The sequence below is a fragment of the Mustela nivalis genome (assembly GCF_964662115.1).
Source record: "Mustela nivalis genome assembly, chromosome: 20".
Classification (NCBI taxonomy): domain Eukaryota; kingdom Metazoa; phylum Chordata; class Mammalia; order Carnivora; family Mustelidae; genus Mustela; species Mustela nivalis.
This window is the reverse complement of record NC_139039.1, coordinates 8,284,766-8,297,857: the sequence shown is the minus strand read 5'-3', so window position 1 is coordinate 8,297,857 and position 13,092 is coordinate 8,284,766. Positions and strand designations below refer to the sequence as shown.

At 45.2% G+C, this 13,092-nt stretch overlaps 2 protein-coding genes across 5 annotated transcripts in view; both read right to left on the bottom strand.

Annotated features, from left to right (window-relative positions):
- Window positions 1-208: 208 nt before the first annotated feature.
- Window positions 209-6,843, bottom strand: PLPP5 (phospholipid phosphatase 5). 2 transcript variants are annotated; one of them, XM_082715439.1, is made up of 7 exons: window positions 6,183-6,843; window positions 5,864-5,972; window positions 5,281-5,371; window positions 4,390-4,453; window positions 3,778-3,902; window positions 2,958-3,128; window positions 209-1,300 (listed from the first exon to the last, which is right to left on the bottom strand). In XM_082715439.1, the coding sequence occupies exons 1-7, from the start codon at window positions 6,515-6,517 to the stop codon at window positions 1,140-1,142; spliced, it is 1,056 nt and encodes a 351-aa protein (XP_082571565.1). In that variant the 5' UTR covers window positions 6,518-6,843; the 3' UTR covers window positions 209-1,139. The 2 variants fall into 2 exon arrangements, with proteins under 2 accessions (XP_082571565.1, XP_082571566.1); XM_082715440.1 differs by lacking the exon at window positions 2,958-3,128.
- Window positions 6,844-6,858: 15 nt separating this feature from the next.
- The window catches only part of NSD3 (nuclear receptor binding SET domain protein 3), a 125,913-nt gene continuing 119,679 nt past the window's right edge, over window positions 6,859-13,092 (bottom strand). For all 3 annotated transcript variants that reach the window (XM_082715404.1, XM_082715405.1, XM_082715406.1), the window contains one exon: window positions 6,859-12,853. In XM_082715404.1, coding sequence (XP_082571530.1) covers window positions 12,612-12,853 — 242 coding nt within the window. In that variant the 3' untranslated portion in view covers window positions 6,859-12,611. The remainder of the gene's footprint in view (window positions 12,854-13,092) is intronic.

Below are 13,092 nucleotides of genomic sequence, written 5' to 3'. Positions count from 1 at the left end.
GTTTTCATGATCATAGGCAGATGTAGTTCAGAATTTAAAGCATAGCAATTACAAAGTCAGCACTGAGACTATTCAATATTTACAGATATCAGCCTCTACTATGGCTTAGTTGTATCACTTATGTCAGATGGGGAATCCAGTGTTTTACTTCGGAAATTTTCCAGCGCTTGAATGATACTTTACGTACCAAAAACATCCACGTTCACCATTTTCTTTGTCACATTTATTGAAGGAAAAAGATACACTGAAAATATAGAAAGAAACACATCAGACAAGGTCATATTTAAAGTATAATCACCAAGAGAAGGGCAGTTGTTGGTCCAATAGCATCAGTTCTGGTGATGTCCTGTAATTGTTCCTTATATCCCATTATGAAGAAGGGACAGAAAAAGTTCATTTGTTCTCCAGACAAGAACATTCTTTCCTGCCTTAGCCAGTTGCAGAATTGATGCATTTGGGCAGATCTTCAGTCATACATGGATGGAAAGTGGCTCATGAACACAGTTCAGGAGTGTGGTTTCAATACTAGCAACTAATGATTTCCACCTCATTTGTCTTTACCATTTTAAAAAATTATTCACAGGTTCAGTAAATAATTTATGCCCACAGGATTCAAAATGGACAGCAGTGTGTTGGTTAGACTTAGATAAGACACATGTGTAAGGCGGTAAAGAAGCCAGAACTGGACATTTTCCTATTTAAAGCTTGACGGAATTGTCACTAGAGAAAGTAAACAGAACCAAAATAATTTAGTTGGTCGTGCCCTGGGTTTGAAGAGTTTGAGCTATGGAAAGTAGAAATTTAACTGTGGGTTCTAGGGTATGTAAAGGCTTCTTTGTGAAAGATCCTTCAAGAATGGCATTTAAGTTAAATGTGAAACACTGTAGATCCTGGGATACCAATCTACCGGACTACTGGAAGATCTTTTTATCAGAATGTGTGGCACAGAGTCGTGAAAATGAACCTTGAACCTGGACTCATGACAAATCCATGTGAGCAAAACTGCATAACCATATGGAGACAGAATGAAGTGCTGTGTCCTCACCTGTATCTCTTAAGAGTTAACAGGTCAGACATTCTTGTCTTGGGCAGTTTAGAGGGGCTGCCGCACCTAATCTCCATTGAGGTAGTTCTAATTTCTAAATACTAAAATGATAAGGGTCACCAGGCTTCTGTGCCGTGGGCAGTCCAAGTCTGTCCTGAAATGGTTTATGACATTCTGCGTCCGTCAGAGGAGGATAATACTGCCTGTAGCAGACATAGGCCAATGTCAGGCCAATCATGGATCCAACTAGTACATCTAAAAGAGAGGAGATAAGGTACTTTCTTAATCATACTGGATCTCAAATCATGTTAAAACACCACGCAGTACTGGCACACCGATATTGAGGGTTTGATTCCAAATCACTGCAATAAACGAGTACCTCAGTAAAGCAAGTAGGATGAATTTTTGGTTTCCCAGTGCATATAAAAGTTATGTTAACACTATCCTGTAGTTTACTAAAGCGTACAATAGCGCTAGATCTAAACAAAAGTATATACCTAATTAAAAAATATTTAATTGCTAAAAAATGCTAACCATCATCTGAGCTTTCAGCCAGTCATAATCACTGATCACAGATCACCATAATAAACATAATAAAAATATTTAAAACACTATAAGAATTAGCAAAATACGATGTAAACATGAGGTGAGCAAATGCTGTTGGAAAAATGGCACTGACAGACCTGCTCAGTGTAGGGTGCTAGAACCTTCCATTAGTAAAACACAATTCTCTGTGAAGTGCGGTACAGTGGGGGACACCGATATAGAGAAGTTGGCCCTCAAGGTTAACTCTACTTGTTTGGGTGCAAAAAAACCTCAATTTCAGGTTTATGGTTTCTTTAGGCTTTCTCAATTTTATCATATAGTTAACAGGATTATCTTCAGGTTCTTTCCTAAACACCAAGTCAAAACACATACTTGCGGGCGCTAGGGTGGCTCAGGTCATGACCCTGGGATCCACCCCCCACCCCCCCAAATTGGGCTCCTTGCTCAGCAGGGAGCCTGCTTCTCCCTCTGCCCTTTGTGCCTCTCCCCACTGTCTCTTAAAATAAATAAAATTTTAAAAATCCACATCTTTAATAAGTCTCAATCTTTTTCCAAGGATAGACTAAAATTTTTTAATTCAACTAGCCAACATATAGAACATCATTAGTTTCTGGGGTAGAATTCAGTGACTCATCAGTTGCATATAATTCCCGGAGCTCATCACATCATGTGCCCTCCTTAATCCCCATCACCCAGTTACCCCATCCCCCCCCACCTCCCACTAGATTGAATTTTTAAAATATTCAAAATAACAAAAGTTTCACTTACTGCTATTAACCCCTTTTTCACCATTTAAAGAGTTCTAGAGGAAGTAATAAACTGTACAGGAGCTGCCCTTTAAAGAAAATCAGCTTATTCTTTAAAACAGGGCTCCTAAGAACTTCTGGGCAATATTATCAGCTTTTGTTTTTAATTATGGGTTTTATGTGAAGATACTCTGTAATCTGGATGTTTTATTATATCATTGAACAAATTTCTTTGGTTTAACTACAGTTTTATATTTTCTTGAATTTTAGTTTCTGAACAAAAATCTCATGATGATGAACTTTTTTTTTTTTTTTTTTTACAAACTTGATTTTTATTTTAAGATAGTAAATAAATTGACCTTTGAGGTTTGTTGTAAAAAATTTCTTAGAGGGGAAAAAAATTCTTAGTTTATTCTGAACCTATGATGCTAGAAAATAACGGAAAAATTGGGACATTTCTCCTTGGTAATCTCTTTAAAAGGAAACTTGGTTCACAAACCCAGACTATCCCATACTCAACTGTTGATTCATTTAACAGAGTCAGCGTCTCCGTGCCAAATGCTAGGGCTACAGCGGCAGGTGAAACATGCAGACTTACATGGCAGGAATACCCTGCTTACCTTGCCAGTGATGCTTATAGTCACATGTGCGGGACAGCGCAATCACAGATGCAAGGAGGAGAGGTGACAGAAAGGCACAGAACCTCCAAGACTTCCCACGGCCTTGTGGTGTGAAGCAATGTAACTTCCCTGCCAGGTAGAAGGAAGCGAAGGCCAGACCAGCAAATGCAACTAGAAGAGGGAAGACCAGTAAGCAGATGTCTTTTAAAGGAAGCTCCCTTGCTCATTTGCAGACAGGTGGCTGGGGGCATAGACGTGCTTTATCCTTTTTGGGTACACTTGTGGTACAGATCATCGATGAGGAGGAAACAGAAGGAAAAATGAAGAACTTTATTGTGTGTCCCAAAGTTAATAATATTTACCCTTGGGAATAGTGTTTGGAATACTAGCAGTAGGACTTTGAGTAGGGTTACTTCTTGATGCCTTAGTTTCCTGATGTATAAATAGGAATCATAAAAATAATAGTATCCATTTCTTTGGGCTACTATGATACCAAAAGAGAGAATAAAAAATGCTTTCCAAAGCACCTTCAATAAAGGTTAGTTAATATTTTTCTAACAAGTACCAGATTGTGGGATCTAGATAAATAATACAAGACTCATAAAATGTTCATATCTCATGAAGGTAAACGACTTCCTCTATCCTTGAACGTCTGTCCTAATATTTGAGGATCAGGCTATGGAATCTTGGGGTTACTAAAGGAGGGGATTCTCTAGTTTTCAGATACGAGAACAAGAGTAGTGAGGTGGCCCCATCCTCATAAGCTTCCTAAGCTAAACTCAGTGACCCCAAGAAAGCTGAGCCCACGCGGTATTCATACAGGAAGAATGTCCACTAGGGAAGCTCTTGCGGCCCTCATTCACCACGTCCTTCTCCCCTGTGCACGTCAAGTCGGAATGGGCTTGCCCGTCGGGGAAGCAGCGGTAGAAGAAGTCTGGGCGCGGCCTGAAAAAATAAACACGGTCTCAACACAGATCCCTTAACTTCAGAAATTATTTTTTGGTTGTATCAGATACTGTAATCCTGTTCACAGTTGGTCAAATAGTGTCCCAGGTAAAATGATGAAACTGGATTAGGGTAGAAAGAAAAGCTTTATTTCCAGGGTCTACATTTGGGCGGGGGGGGGGGCAGTCCAGCACACGATGATTTTTTAGGGCAAAGAGCAAGTCACACTGCAGTTTCGGGGTATTCTAGTGGACAATGACCCTGCTGTGCTGGTCAGCGGGAAACACTGTTCAGGCCAGGAAAGAGTCCACAAGTGTCACCCACAGGACAGCTATAGGGGAGGGAGGCCATGTTAGGTGAAGAGAACAAGGTCAGACTGAGGCTGCCGAGAGGGGGAGGAAGACGGTGGGTGGTGCCACGCCAGTAACTACCTCCTGCAGATGGGAGGCCTGAGGCAGGCACCGGGGCGCAGACTCTGGTCACTCACCTGCCCACGATCAGTTTTATTGTGTTCGTAAAGACACCGTTCAGAGCCAGGGCAAGGCTGGCAGCTGGAAAATAAAGAAACTTACTGTTAGTGGGTTTTGCCTAGGAGGGCTTGCATGATCATGGTCTCATCAAGAGAGCAGCTGTGGTCTTTTTTTTTTTCTTTAAAGATTTTATTTATTGGGCACCTGGGTGGCTCAGTCATTAAGTGGCTGCCTTCTGCTCAGGTCATGATCCCAATGTCCTGGGATCGAGTCCCACATCGGGCTCCCTGTTCAGCAGGGAGCCTGCTTCCCCCCTCTCTCTCCCACTCCCACTGCTCGTGTTCCTGCTCTTGTCTGTCAAATAAAATTTTTTTAAAATAAAATTTATTTTTATTTATTTGACAGAGAGAGACACAGTGAGAGAGGGAACAGAGGCAGGGGAGTAGGAGACGGAGAAGCAGGCTTCCCGTAGAGCAGGGAGCACGATGCAGGGATGAATCCCAGGACACTGGGATCATGACCTGAGCCAAAGGCAGCCGCTTAACGACTGAGCCACGCCAGCGCACCAGCCATGGTCTTTTTGAGATAGGAACGGTCAGGCTCTAGCCAGAGCTGAGCAGAAAAATCATTCTAGGCCTGAACGTGGTGGAGTACAGAGAGCGCTTCTGGACTAGGCCGAATCCATTTCTGGGGTACCAGTCATTCAGCACATTGTTCACCTCGGAGGTCAACTGTGTTCTCAGAGTGCCAGCTTTCTCACGGGTGACAACGCGGGTACAGGGGAGACAGGATAGCTGTAGGAACATAGAACTCCGTGGCCTCCACAGGCAGAGGTCACACCTCCAGTGGCTGAGATGCCAGCACTGAGGAGACAGAGACCAGCCCAGTCAGAGAGGGCTCATTCTTACCCAGGCAGGCTTGTTTGCTGTCGGTCGCACCAGCCTTCTTGAGACATCGGGCCAAGAGGATCAGGGACAGTGGGGAAAGAAATGCAATGACCTGAAACAGAAGATAGTAGAGATTAAAAAAAAAACCCAAACCAAACCCCCAGTGAAACCACATGGCTAGTGGTTCAAGCAGTGCCAACAAGGAGGAGGAATGGAGGGAACAGAAGTCGTCACAGGTCAGACCTAGCGGGGCCCTGTCAGTGTACGCAGTGGCAGCGTCTGTGGGTTGACGGGGCAGCACCTGCTCCACCAGGAACGCCACGGCCATCAGCCATTGCTCTTAAGTGACCAGTACCTCAATCCATCCTAAGGAGCAGAGCTCACAGTACCTGTCTTTTGGGCCAAAACTGGCATCTTGCGCTCTCAATTTGGGTCGTTATCATAAGGAAACAAGAAGTTGAGCCCCTCATCTAAGGGAGCAAGACGCTCCCCACGAAAGACGCTCTCCAGATCACCCTGGAGCCAGACGGACCACGCCCTGCTCCCTAGCATCGAGCTCGTCCTAAACATTAAGGGTCAGAAGGAAGGCTAGTTCTCTACGCACAAACATGGGCTTGGTGGGGAAATACTCGGCTTCCACATACGGATTCCGGTAAAGCCACATCTCCTCCGGCTGGATCAGCCTCTGGAAGGGAGGGAGGAGCTCCGTTACCCTAGAGGGGAAACAAAAATGTGCAGAGCACGTTGGTTTGCTTCCGGCCTCCAGCCGCTCGTCGGGACTTCCCACCGCTGCCCCCACCCCCGCCCCCGCACTGGGAGCCCCGGGCCGAGGCAGGCAGGAGCTGCCGGCCTCCTGCCGCCTTGGGGCGGGGGGGGGGGGCCCAAGGGTGCGGGCCGCGGGGTTCGAGCGGCAGGACGCTTACAGGAAGGCCGTGAACAGGGCGAGCCGCACGCCCAGCTCGGCACCGAGGGCCGCCACCTTCCCCATCCTGCCGTCAGCCAAACGCCGCGCTGACGTGGCAGCTCTGGCGGCGGCGGCGGCGGCGGGAGGCGAGGCCGCCCCGGGGAGGGCCGTCCCGGCGGCAGTGGGGGGCCGGGCCTCGGCGGCGCGGGGGCGCGGGCTGGCGGACGCTGGGCGAACTGCACCCGAGGAAGGCGTTGCAGCCACTTCCCTGCCCTGGCGGGTCATCCCTCGGCGCCGCTCTGAGAGCCCCAGCTGGCGGCAGGAAGGAGGCGCCCGCAGAGCCATTCCCGCCATTCCAGGGGACACCGACCACGAGCCGGCGCCCGGCGTCTGGCCGACCCGCAGGCCCCGGCGGAGTCGGCCAAGTCGCCGGGATGAGAGTGACGCACATCTCCCCTTCCCGCCGTTCGCTCCATAGTCTCCCACCACACTGAGCAAGAAGCAACATTCTCCAAGGACTTTCCCTCCGTGAAAACACGACCAAACCCCACGTTATCGGCTCCAAGCTCATTTGCGACAGCATTTTGAAGGACCTCGGGTCACTGGCCGGCCCCGGGTGCCTGCTCTCCCCACTATGACCTCTCGCCCAGCAGTTGTGGCAAGAAACTACAGGCAATGAACAAGTAAGTCCACAGTTTGATTTGGAACATACAGGACAATTTATTGAAGTCAATCTCAAGCAAAATCTGAAATCAGTGGAATGTCATTAAGAACCTTTCCAAATTAATCCTCATGGAAGCAAAAAACACATCTGAATTCCAAAGTATTTGTAAAATAAAAAAAGGCAACATCTCAGTAAATATAATGTACAAAAATTTATGTTCCTACCAGCACACACAGTAGTAAGAAGCTTAAAATTCCAGGCAATCCTAAATATACTATAACTAGTCAACAATAAGCTATCTATATACAGGTTAACCAAGCTTTACACGTTTCACACTATGCAGTAAAACATAGGCCATTCAACAAAACCCCCAAAATATCATATATCTTGAAGTCTATGTGGCAACATCAAGTCATTATACAGTAATGCCCTAGTGGAACGCCCCCCAGGGAAAATGAACACTAATCCCTTAGTGTCAAGAGCTTCTAGCCAAGTCACAGAAACTCAAAAGAGATTGACTTTAGTGAATATTGATGCTTTGTTATTAAAGACTCAAGTCTCAAGTGATTTAGGCAAAATAACATTTCACAGGATCTACAAATTTATTACAGATAAACAAAGTACAGAAATAACCAATCTACAAAGGTCATTATCATAGATAAAGATCACAAGAAAAAGAAAACAATCTGTAGGTATCTGTGTTTGCTGTGCAATATCACAAGTGGTTACAAATGAATTTCTCCTATCAATTCCAATTATGCACACACCCTTGTATAGAAAAAGGATCTTATTTAGCCAGTTGTAATCATCATTTAGTATCAATCATCACTTAGCATCTTGGTCATCAGAGGCAATGTGATTTTCTTTTTTAACAGAGGGTATGTGACAGCACAAATGAGATAAAGAGCAGTATTAATAACAACAGAGTAAAAAGTAAATTGTATCCAGTCCACTCCTAACCTGACAAGAACACCTCATACATACCTCGTCTCGGTGATCTGATGGACATTGCGCACCCCGCGTGCATACATCGAAGGTCTGTGGCAGGTGGGGGGGGCGGCACCTGAGGGGGCTTGCCTGCCAACTCGCAGATCCGGAGGGTCACATAAGAAAACTAAGGACTGAATAAATGACTTTGGCAACTGTTCATCTTTTTCACTTTTTCTTACATGTAACTGACTTTCACAGGCTACAGAAGGGCAGGCTGCTCTCCTCCTCCCCACCATACACACATCTGTGCCACAAGCACCTGAACTTGTCACTTAAGCAATGGACTGACGGAGAAAAGAACGGAAATGGTTTCTGAAACACACACAGACGCCACCCTGCGTTTCAGGAGTATAACGTAAGTGCAAATTTTTGTTTTTTCCCCTACACAGGCATATATATTAAAAGAAAAGAAGAGCTGCACAGGGATGGGGTTGACAAAAATACAAGAGAAAGAACACACATGGCAAATACTCATAAAAATGCTGGTATTTCATGCAAGAGTCTCTCCCTCGAATGTATACACGAAATCTGAGCTATCTGCTGTGGACACTCCATCCCACTCGCAGAACTTTGCCTTTAATCCAAGTTGAAGAGGACAAGAGACTAGGCTATTTGTTTTCAAAACAGTATACAAAAGAATGCTTTCTACTTCATAAATTTAAAAATAACTGTAAAATAAGGGGAATCTGAAGAGTTTCAAGTACTTAAAAAACCTGAATTCAATGAGGCCGAGGTCTCACTGTTAAAGTGACTACTTGGTACCTGTGGTAAACATTGTCATCCCCCTCCCTCACCCTGTTCTAACCCCCTTTTCTTCCTGTACCCCGCCCCGGGGAAAAGTTGGTAGATTTCAGTATGTACACATTTCCAACTTTTCAATATTCGTTAATACATGGCAAAGCCGTCTAGTCAGATCTCTCCCTAGCTTAGCTGAAAATGGAGGCGAGCTCTCCTCTCGGTTTACAGACAACCAGGGAGCAACTGCAAGTGGTCTAGGCCAACGGAAATCGTTCCAAATGATCACTTTGTGTGTGCAGCAACCTGGCCAACTCCGGAAGTCGAATCTGCTCCACCTGGCAGTAAAGCCACTTGCCAGCGGCATCGCACCTCCTCCCAGGTGAGCTTCCCAAGCCCAAAGGGCTCTACCACAACCTGTGTCCTTATCCTCTCTCGGGACATGGCATTTGGCAGCTCCCTGATTTCAAGGTGAATGCTAAAGGAAGCTTTGTACTTAACAATGAAATGAAGGACCAGCCATAAACCTGGGGCGCCCAGTGATGACGCTCTGTAGGGCTGCCCTCTGCCGTCCAGGCTGGCTCTGACCCTGATTAGAACACAGACTGCGCAGCAAGGCCAAAAGGAAACTACTTCATGAGCCAGGAGAGAAACTTGTCCAACAGCCTGCCTGCTCTGAAAGTCTTTTACATGGTTATCTCAGAATTTCAAAACATTATTTACAAGCATGTTTCCAAGTATTATGTGGAAATAGCAGAAGGGAGCTCAGAGCCACACCCCCATTATTATTATTATTATTTTAGTTTTTACATTTGTTCCCGACTTGAACACACAGAGAGCTCCAAGTTTCAGTGATTCAAAAAGTCGGCCTATTCTATAGCTCAGGCCAGATCATTTCAGAGAATTAAGGTAGAGTGGGAATTTGTTAAGATAAAAATGAAAATAAAACCCACCTCCCTCCTGACTCTAACCCTGATTAGATATTAAAGAAGAGAATCACTTCCTCCAGCCGTACTGGCCTTCCAGGAATGAGGGGCAGGTGACCGCAACCCTCCTGACCCTGCTACTGGCCACGGGCCAGCCCCTGTCTGCACCGTGCATGCCGGGAGGGCCCATTTCCTCTACAGTTGTAACCCAACAGATTTCTGAAGCTTTATGCTGATTATCAAAAACTTTACATTCACTTTTTCCAAAGAAGTAATATGAGGCTAAAAAACAAACAAAGAAAACCCACCATTATCCCATGATGCTTTATCTCATTTTTGGACAAGAATAAAACCCAAACCATTTCTGCTCTGACCACGGATTTGAAAGTTAACAAAACCAACTACAGACCACAAGAGAGCAACATGTCCTCTGGCCCACCGGGTTGGTGAGGCGCAGGCAAGCACGGTGCGTGCACACGCTGCGCACGGGAAGCACAGCTTTCTCCCCGGCTTTCCGCTTCCACAGCCTGCAACGTGAAGATACAAAGATACGTACAACAAGTTGGTCGTGACGCCACGGAGGTGTGAGGAGAGCTCTGGGCCACTGGCGGGACGAAAGCCTCTTTCTGGACCACTAAAGAGCACTCCTGGATGAAGCCTCCAGAGCTGTAGTTAGTAGCTATTTTGTTTTTTACCCTAATTTCTGAAATGGCAGAATGATCCTGTTAGGTACCCTCCCACCCCCCCCCCCCAAAAAAAAGATTTAAAAATCTCAGCAGAGCCATTATGACAAAATGTGACATGATGAGGAAGCTGCATGAAAATATTGAAACCTAAGGTATTTGTAAGTATATGGATGGACCCTGGCTTACCATATAAAAGTCATCAGATATTAAATAGCACTAAGTCCAAAACAAAGCAAGAAGAGAAGAGTTCATGTGGGATACGGTTTCAACAAGAGTTATATTTTGAATGTTAAAAGAAATCCTTCATATTAGTAAGTTTAAAAAAGCAAACATTTATCTCATATATATATATATACACACACACATATATATATATAAAATAAAGTTTTAGTATGATAAAACCTAGATTTTCTTAAATTATTTTTTAAAAGGATATCAAACTATATAGTTGCTCAAGAGCAAAGTTTAGTGTTTTGGTGCGCTGTGCTGCACGTTACTGGTAGCGATTCGATCTGGTAACATGCACAGCATTTTCCATTTTGCTCTTTCTCCTGGGACCATATCTAATCAAGAGAATTCCTGGAGGCTCTATAAGTTACCTCAGAATTAATTGCTGGAATCAGGCAAATGGCAGTTTAGGAGCTTAAGTAAAGGAATTGTAGTGTGATATATTTTTTTTTTGTTTTATGTTTTTTTTAACAAGAGAAAATCCAGTTCAATTGCACATTTACATTTAAAAAAAAAAAAAAGAGAGAGAGAGAGAGGCACAAAACAGCTATTTTTTTTCTTTTTTCCAGAGAAGAACTCTAAACTGATAAGAAAAAAGGAACGCACAGAACTGAAGGAACATGGCTGAGCATCTCCCCTCCCTCCCTTCCGAAGGTTCCTCGGTGCTTCTTGAGGGAAAATAAATGCCACCAGGTACCAGCAATTGGAAGCAGTCAAAATTCACAGAGAAGGTTAACGTTCATTCAAGCTAGCCCTAGAATTCTACTTAGTACAGTGTGACAACGTCTGACATTACTAATTAGTTCATACAAGGACTACTGGAATATACATATTCCAAAGCATTAAATGCAAGTGAACTTTGTGGTTAGACATCTTGGTACATTGGCATCTAGGAGATCCAAGCGTCACAGCCAACCATTTTTGCTAACACTGCTTTCTTGGGAGCTTCCCTAAGTGCTTCCTAAGACAGAGTGTGTTTGTGTGGCTCTTATACACCCTGTAGAAGCACTTCCCCTTCCTCAGTGGGGCAATTTTAATTAGTAGATAATACTAAACAGGAACTGTTTACATATAACTGGGAGCTGTCCCTACCCCTTCCACCCCCCCAAATGAGGAACTAAACCAAAAAGACCTACTCAGATACAACTGTGACTTGCTTGTGTTGTTTTCACAAGGAAATACGGCCAGCCGGTGGCCAGCAGACAGGGAATGTTTGATTGGGGAGGGAAGCAGAGACAGGAAAGGAAATGCCCATAATACTCTCCAGGTCAGACTAGCAGCTCCGTTACACTGCACAGAATGAGCCAACTCTGGGTCTGGGCCTTCCATCTCCCTTCAGCTGCCTCTGTCCACATGTTGGAGCAACAGGCACGACCACTCCAATGCTGCATTCACCTCCACATAAACACACTTCATCAAAAATGTCCACAGTGGAAAACATTTCAAACTCAGTGAGGGCACCTGTTTCTGTCTTCCCCCAGAACCAAAAACCACATTATCTACCTTTCTAGGTAAAGGTATCCCATCACAAAGCTGGCCTAGGTGCAAACCACTGAGGGTAAAATCCACTGAGGCATTTTGTTTTCAAGAGGCCAGATTCAGGACTCGCACAGCGCCCTTCTCTGAGCCAAGAAAAGACATCTGGGAGGAAAGAGAAGTGAGCCTGCCTACTGCTCAGCGGAGAGGTATATAAAGGCCATCAGAGCCTTTTCTAGAGGGCCTGCTCCAAATGCTACTTCAAACACACACGCACACGCACACTGAATAGACTACCTGAACTACACTTCTCCAGAGTTTTAAAAAATGAAAATAAATAAAGGAATGAGGGCTACTTTTTTGCTTTTTACACCCAAGGAACACATCCTAGACTTAAAATTTATCTCATTAACAAAATTTCTTTTTCTCTTCGCTGTTTTCAGAGTGAAGACATCTCTTTTTTCCCCGCTGCAAAGGCATGAAGCATAATAGAAGGCAAGAGAAGACCAAGGGAATTTGACCGGCCACGAAAGAATCCCCAACCCACAAAACAGAAAAACAGCCCCGCCACCTGCTTCTACCCGCGTGTGTCTGGCCCCAGCGCACACGGCCACAAGGCGGCGCCCGGGGAAGGGGCTATGCGCAGGGCAGCAGCTTTCTCCTGCTGACGTGCCACCGAGTCACTTGTTTCTTTTCCTTTTTTTTTCCATCTCAAGAAAAAGAAAAAGAAAATCACCACCCATTTATTCTTTCAGTTCTTCTCCATGATCTTGTGACTCCAATTTGCATTTGATCTTGCTCCAGTATTCTGCGGACACAGGAGACTCGGGGTCATGCTCGGAGCAGCAGAGCCGGCCTTCCAGAGCAGAGGGGACCAGAGCGCCCTCTTCATGATCTTTACAAAATGAGTGTGGGCAGAACTCGCAGAAGGAGACGGCAGCACGGCTGCACTCCTCGCACTGATGCCACGGGCATTCCCACTTTCCTACGGAGGGGTGCGAACAGGGAAAAGAGCCCCATTAGTGCCCCTCTTGATTACCCACGAAAAACCCAAGTTTGCACCATCTGCTGAGACTGGAGACTGAATTCAATTAGAACACAACTCCAAATTCTGGCCAAACTTACGTCTGAGTGTACTATTGAGAATGGACGCAGTGCGCATCCCAAACTCACCGCCAGAGAGAGGAGCCAACTGCTCGCCCATGGTAACAAGGTCCGAGAAAC

Bases quoted from the DNA above. Each gene is read 5' to 3' on its own strand.
- PLPP5 (XM_082715439.1), bottom strand. From the start codon at position 6,517: ATGGCGGGAATGGCTCTGCGGGCGCCTCCTTCCTGCCGCCAGCTGGGG. The intron at 5,372-5,863 runs GTGCGTAGAGAA...CTTCTGTTTCAG, and splicing joins TCCCCACCAAGCCCATGTTT to GTCATTGCATTTCTTTCCCC. The intron at 1,301-2,957 runs GTAAGCAGGGTA...CCTCTCTTTTAG, and splicing joins CTATAAGCATCACTGGCAAG to ATGTACTAGTTGGATCCATG.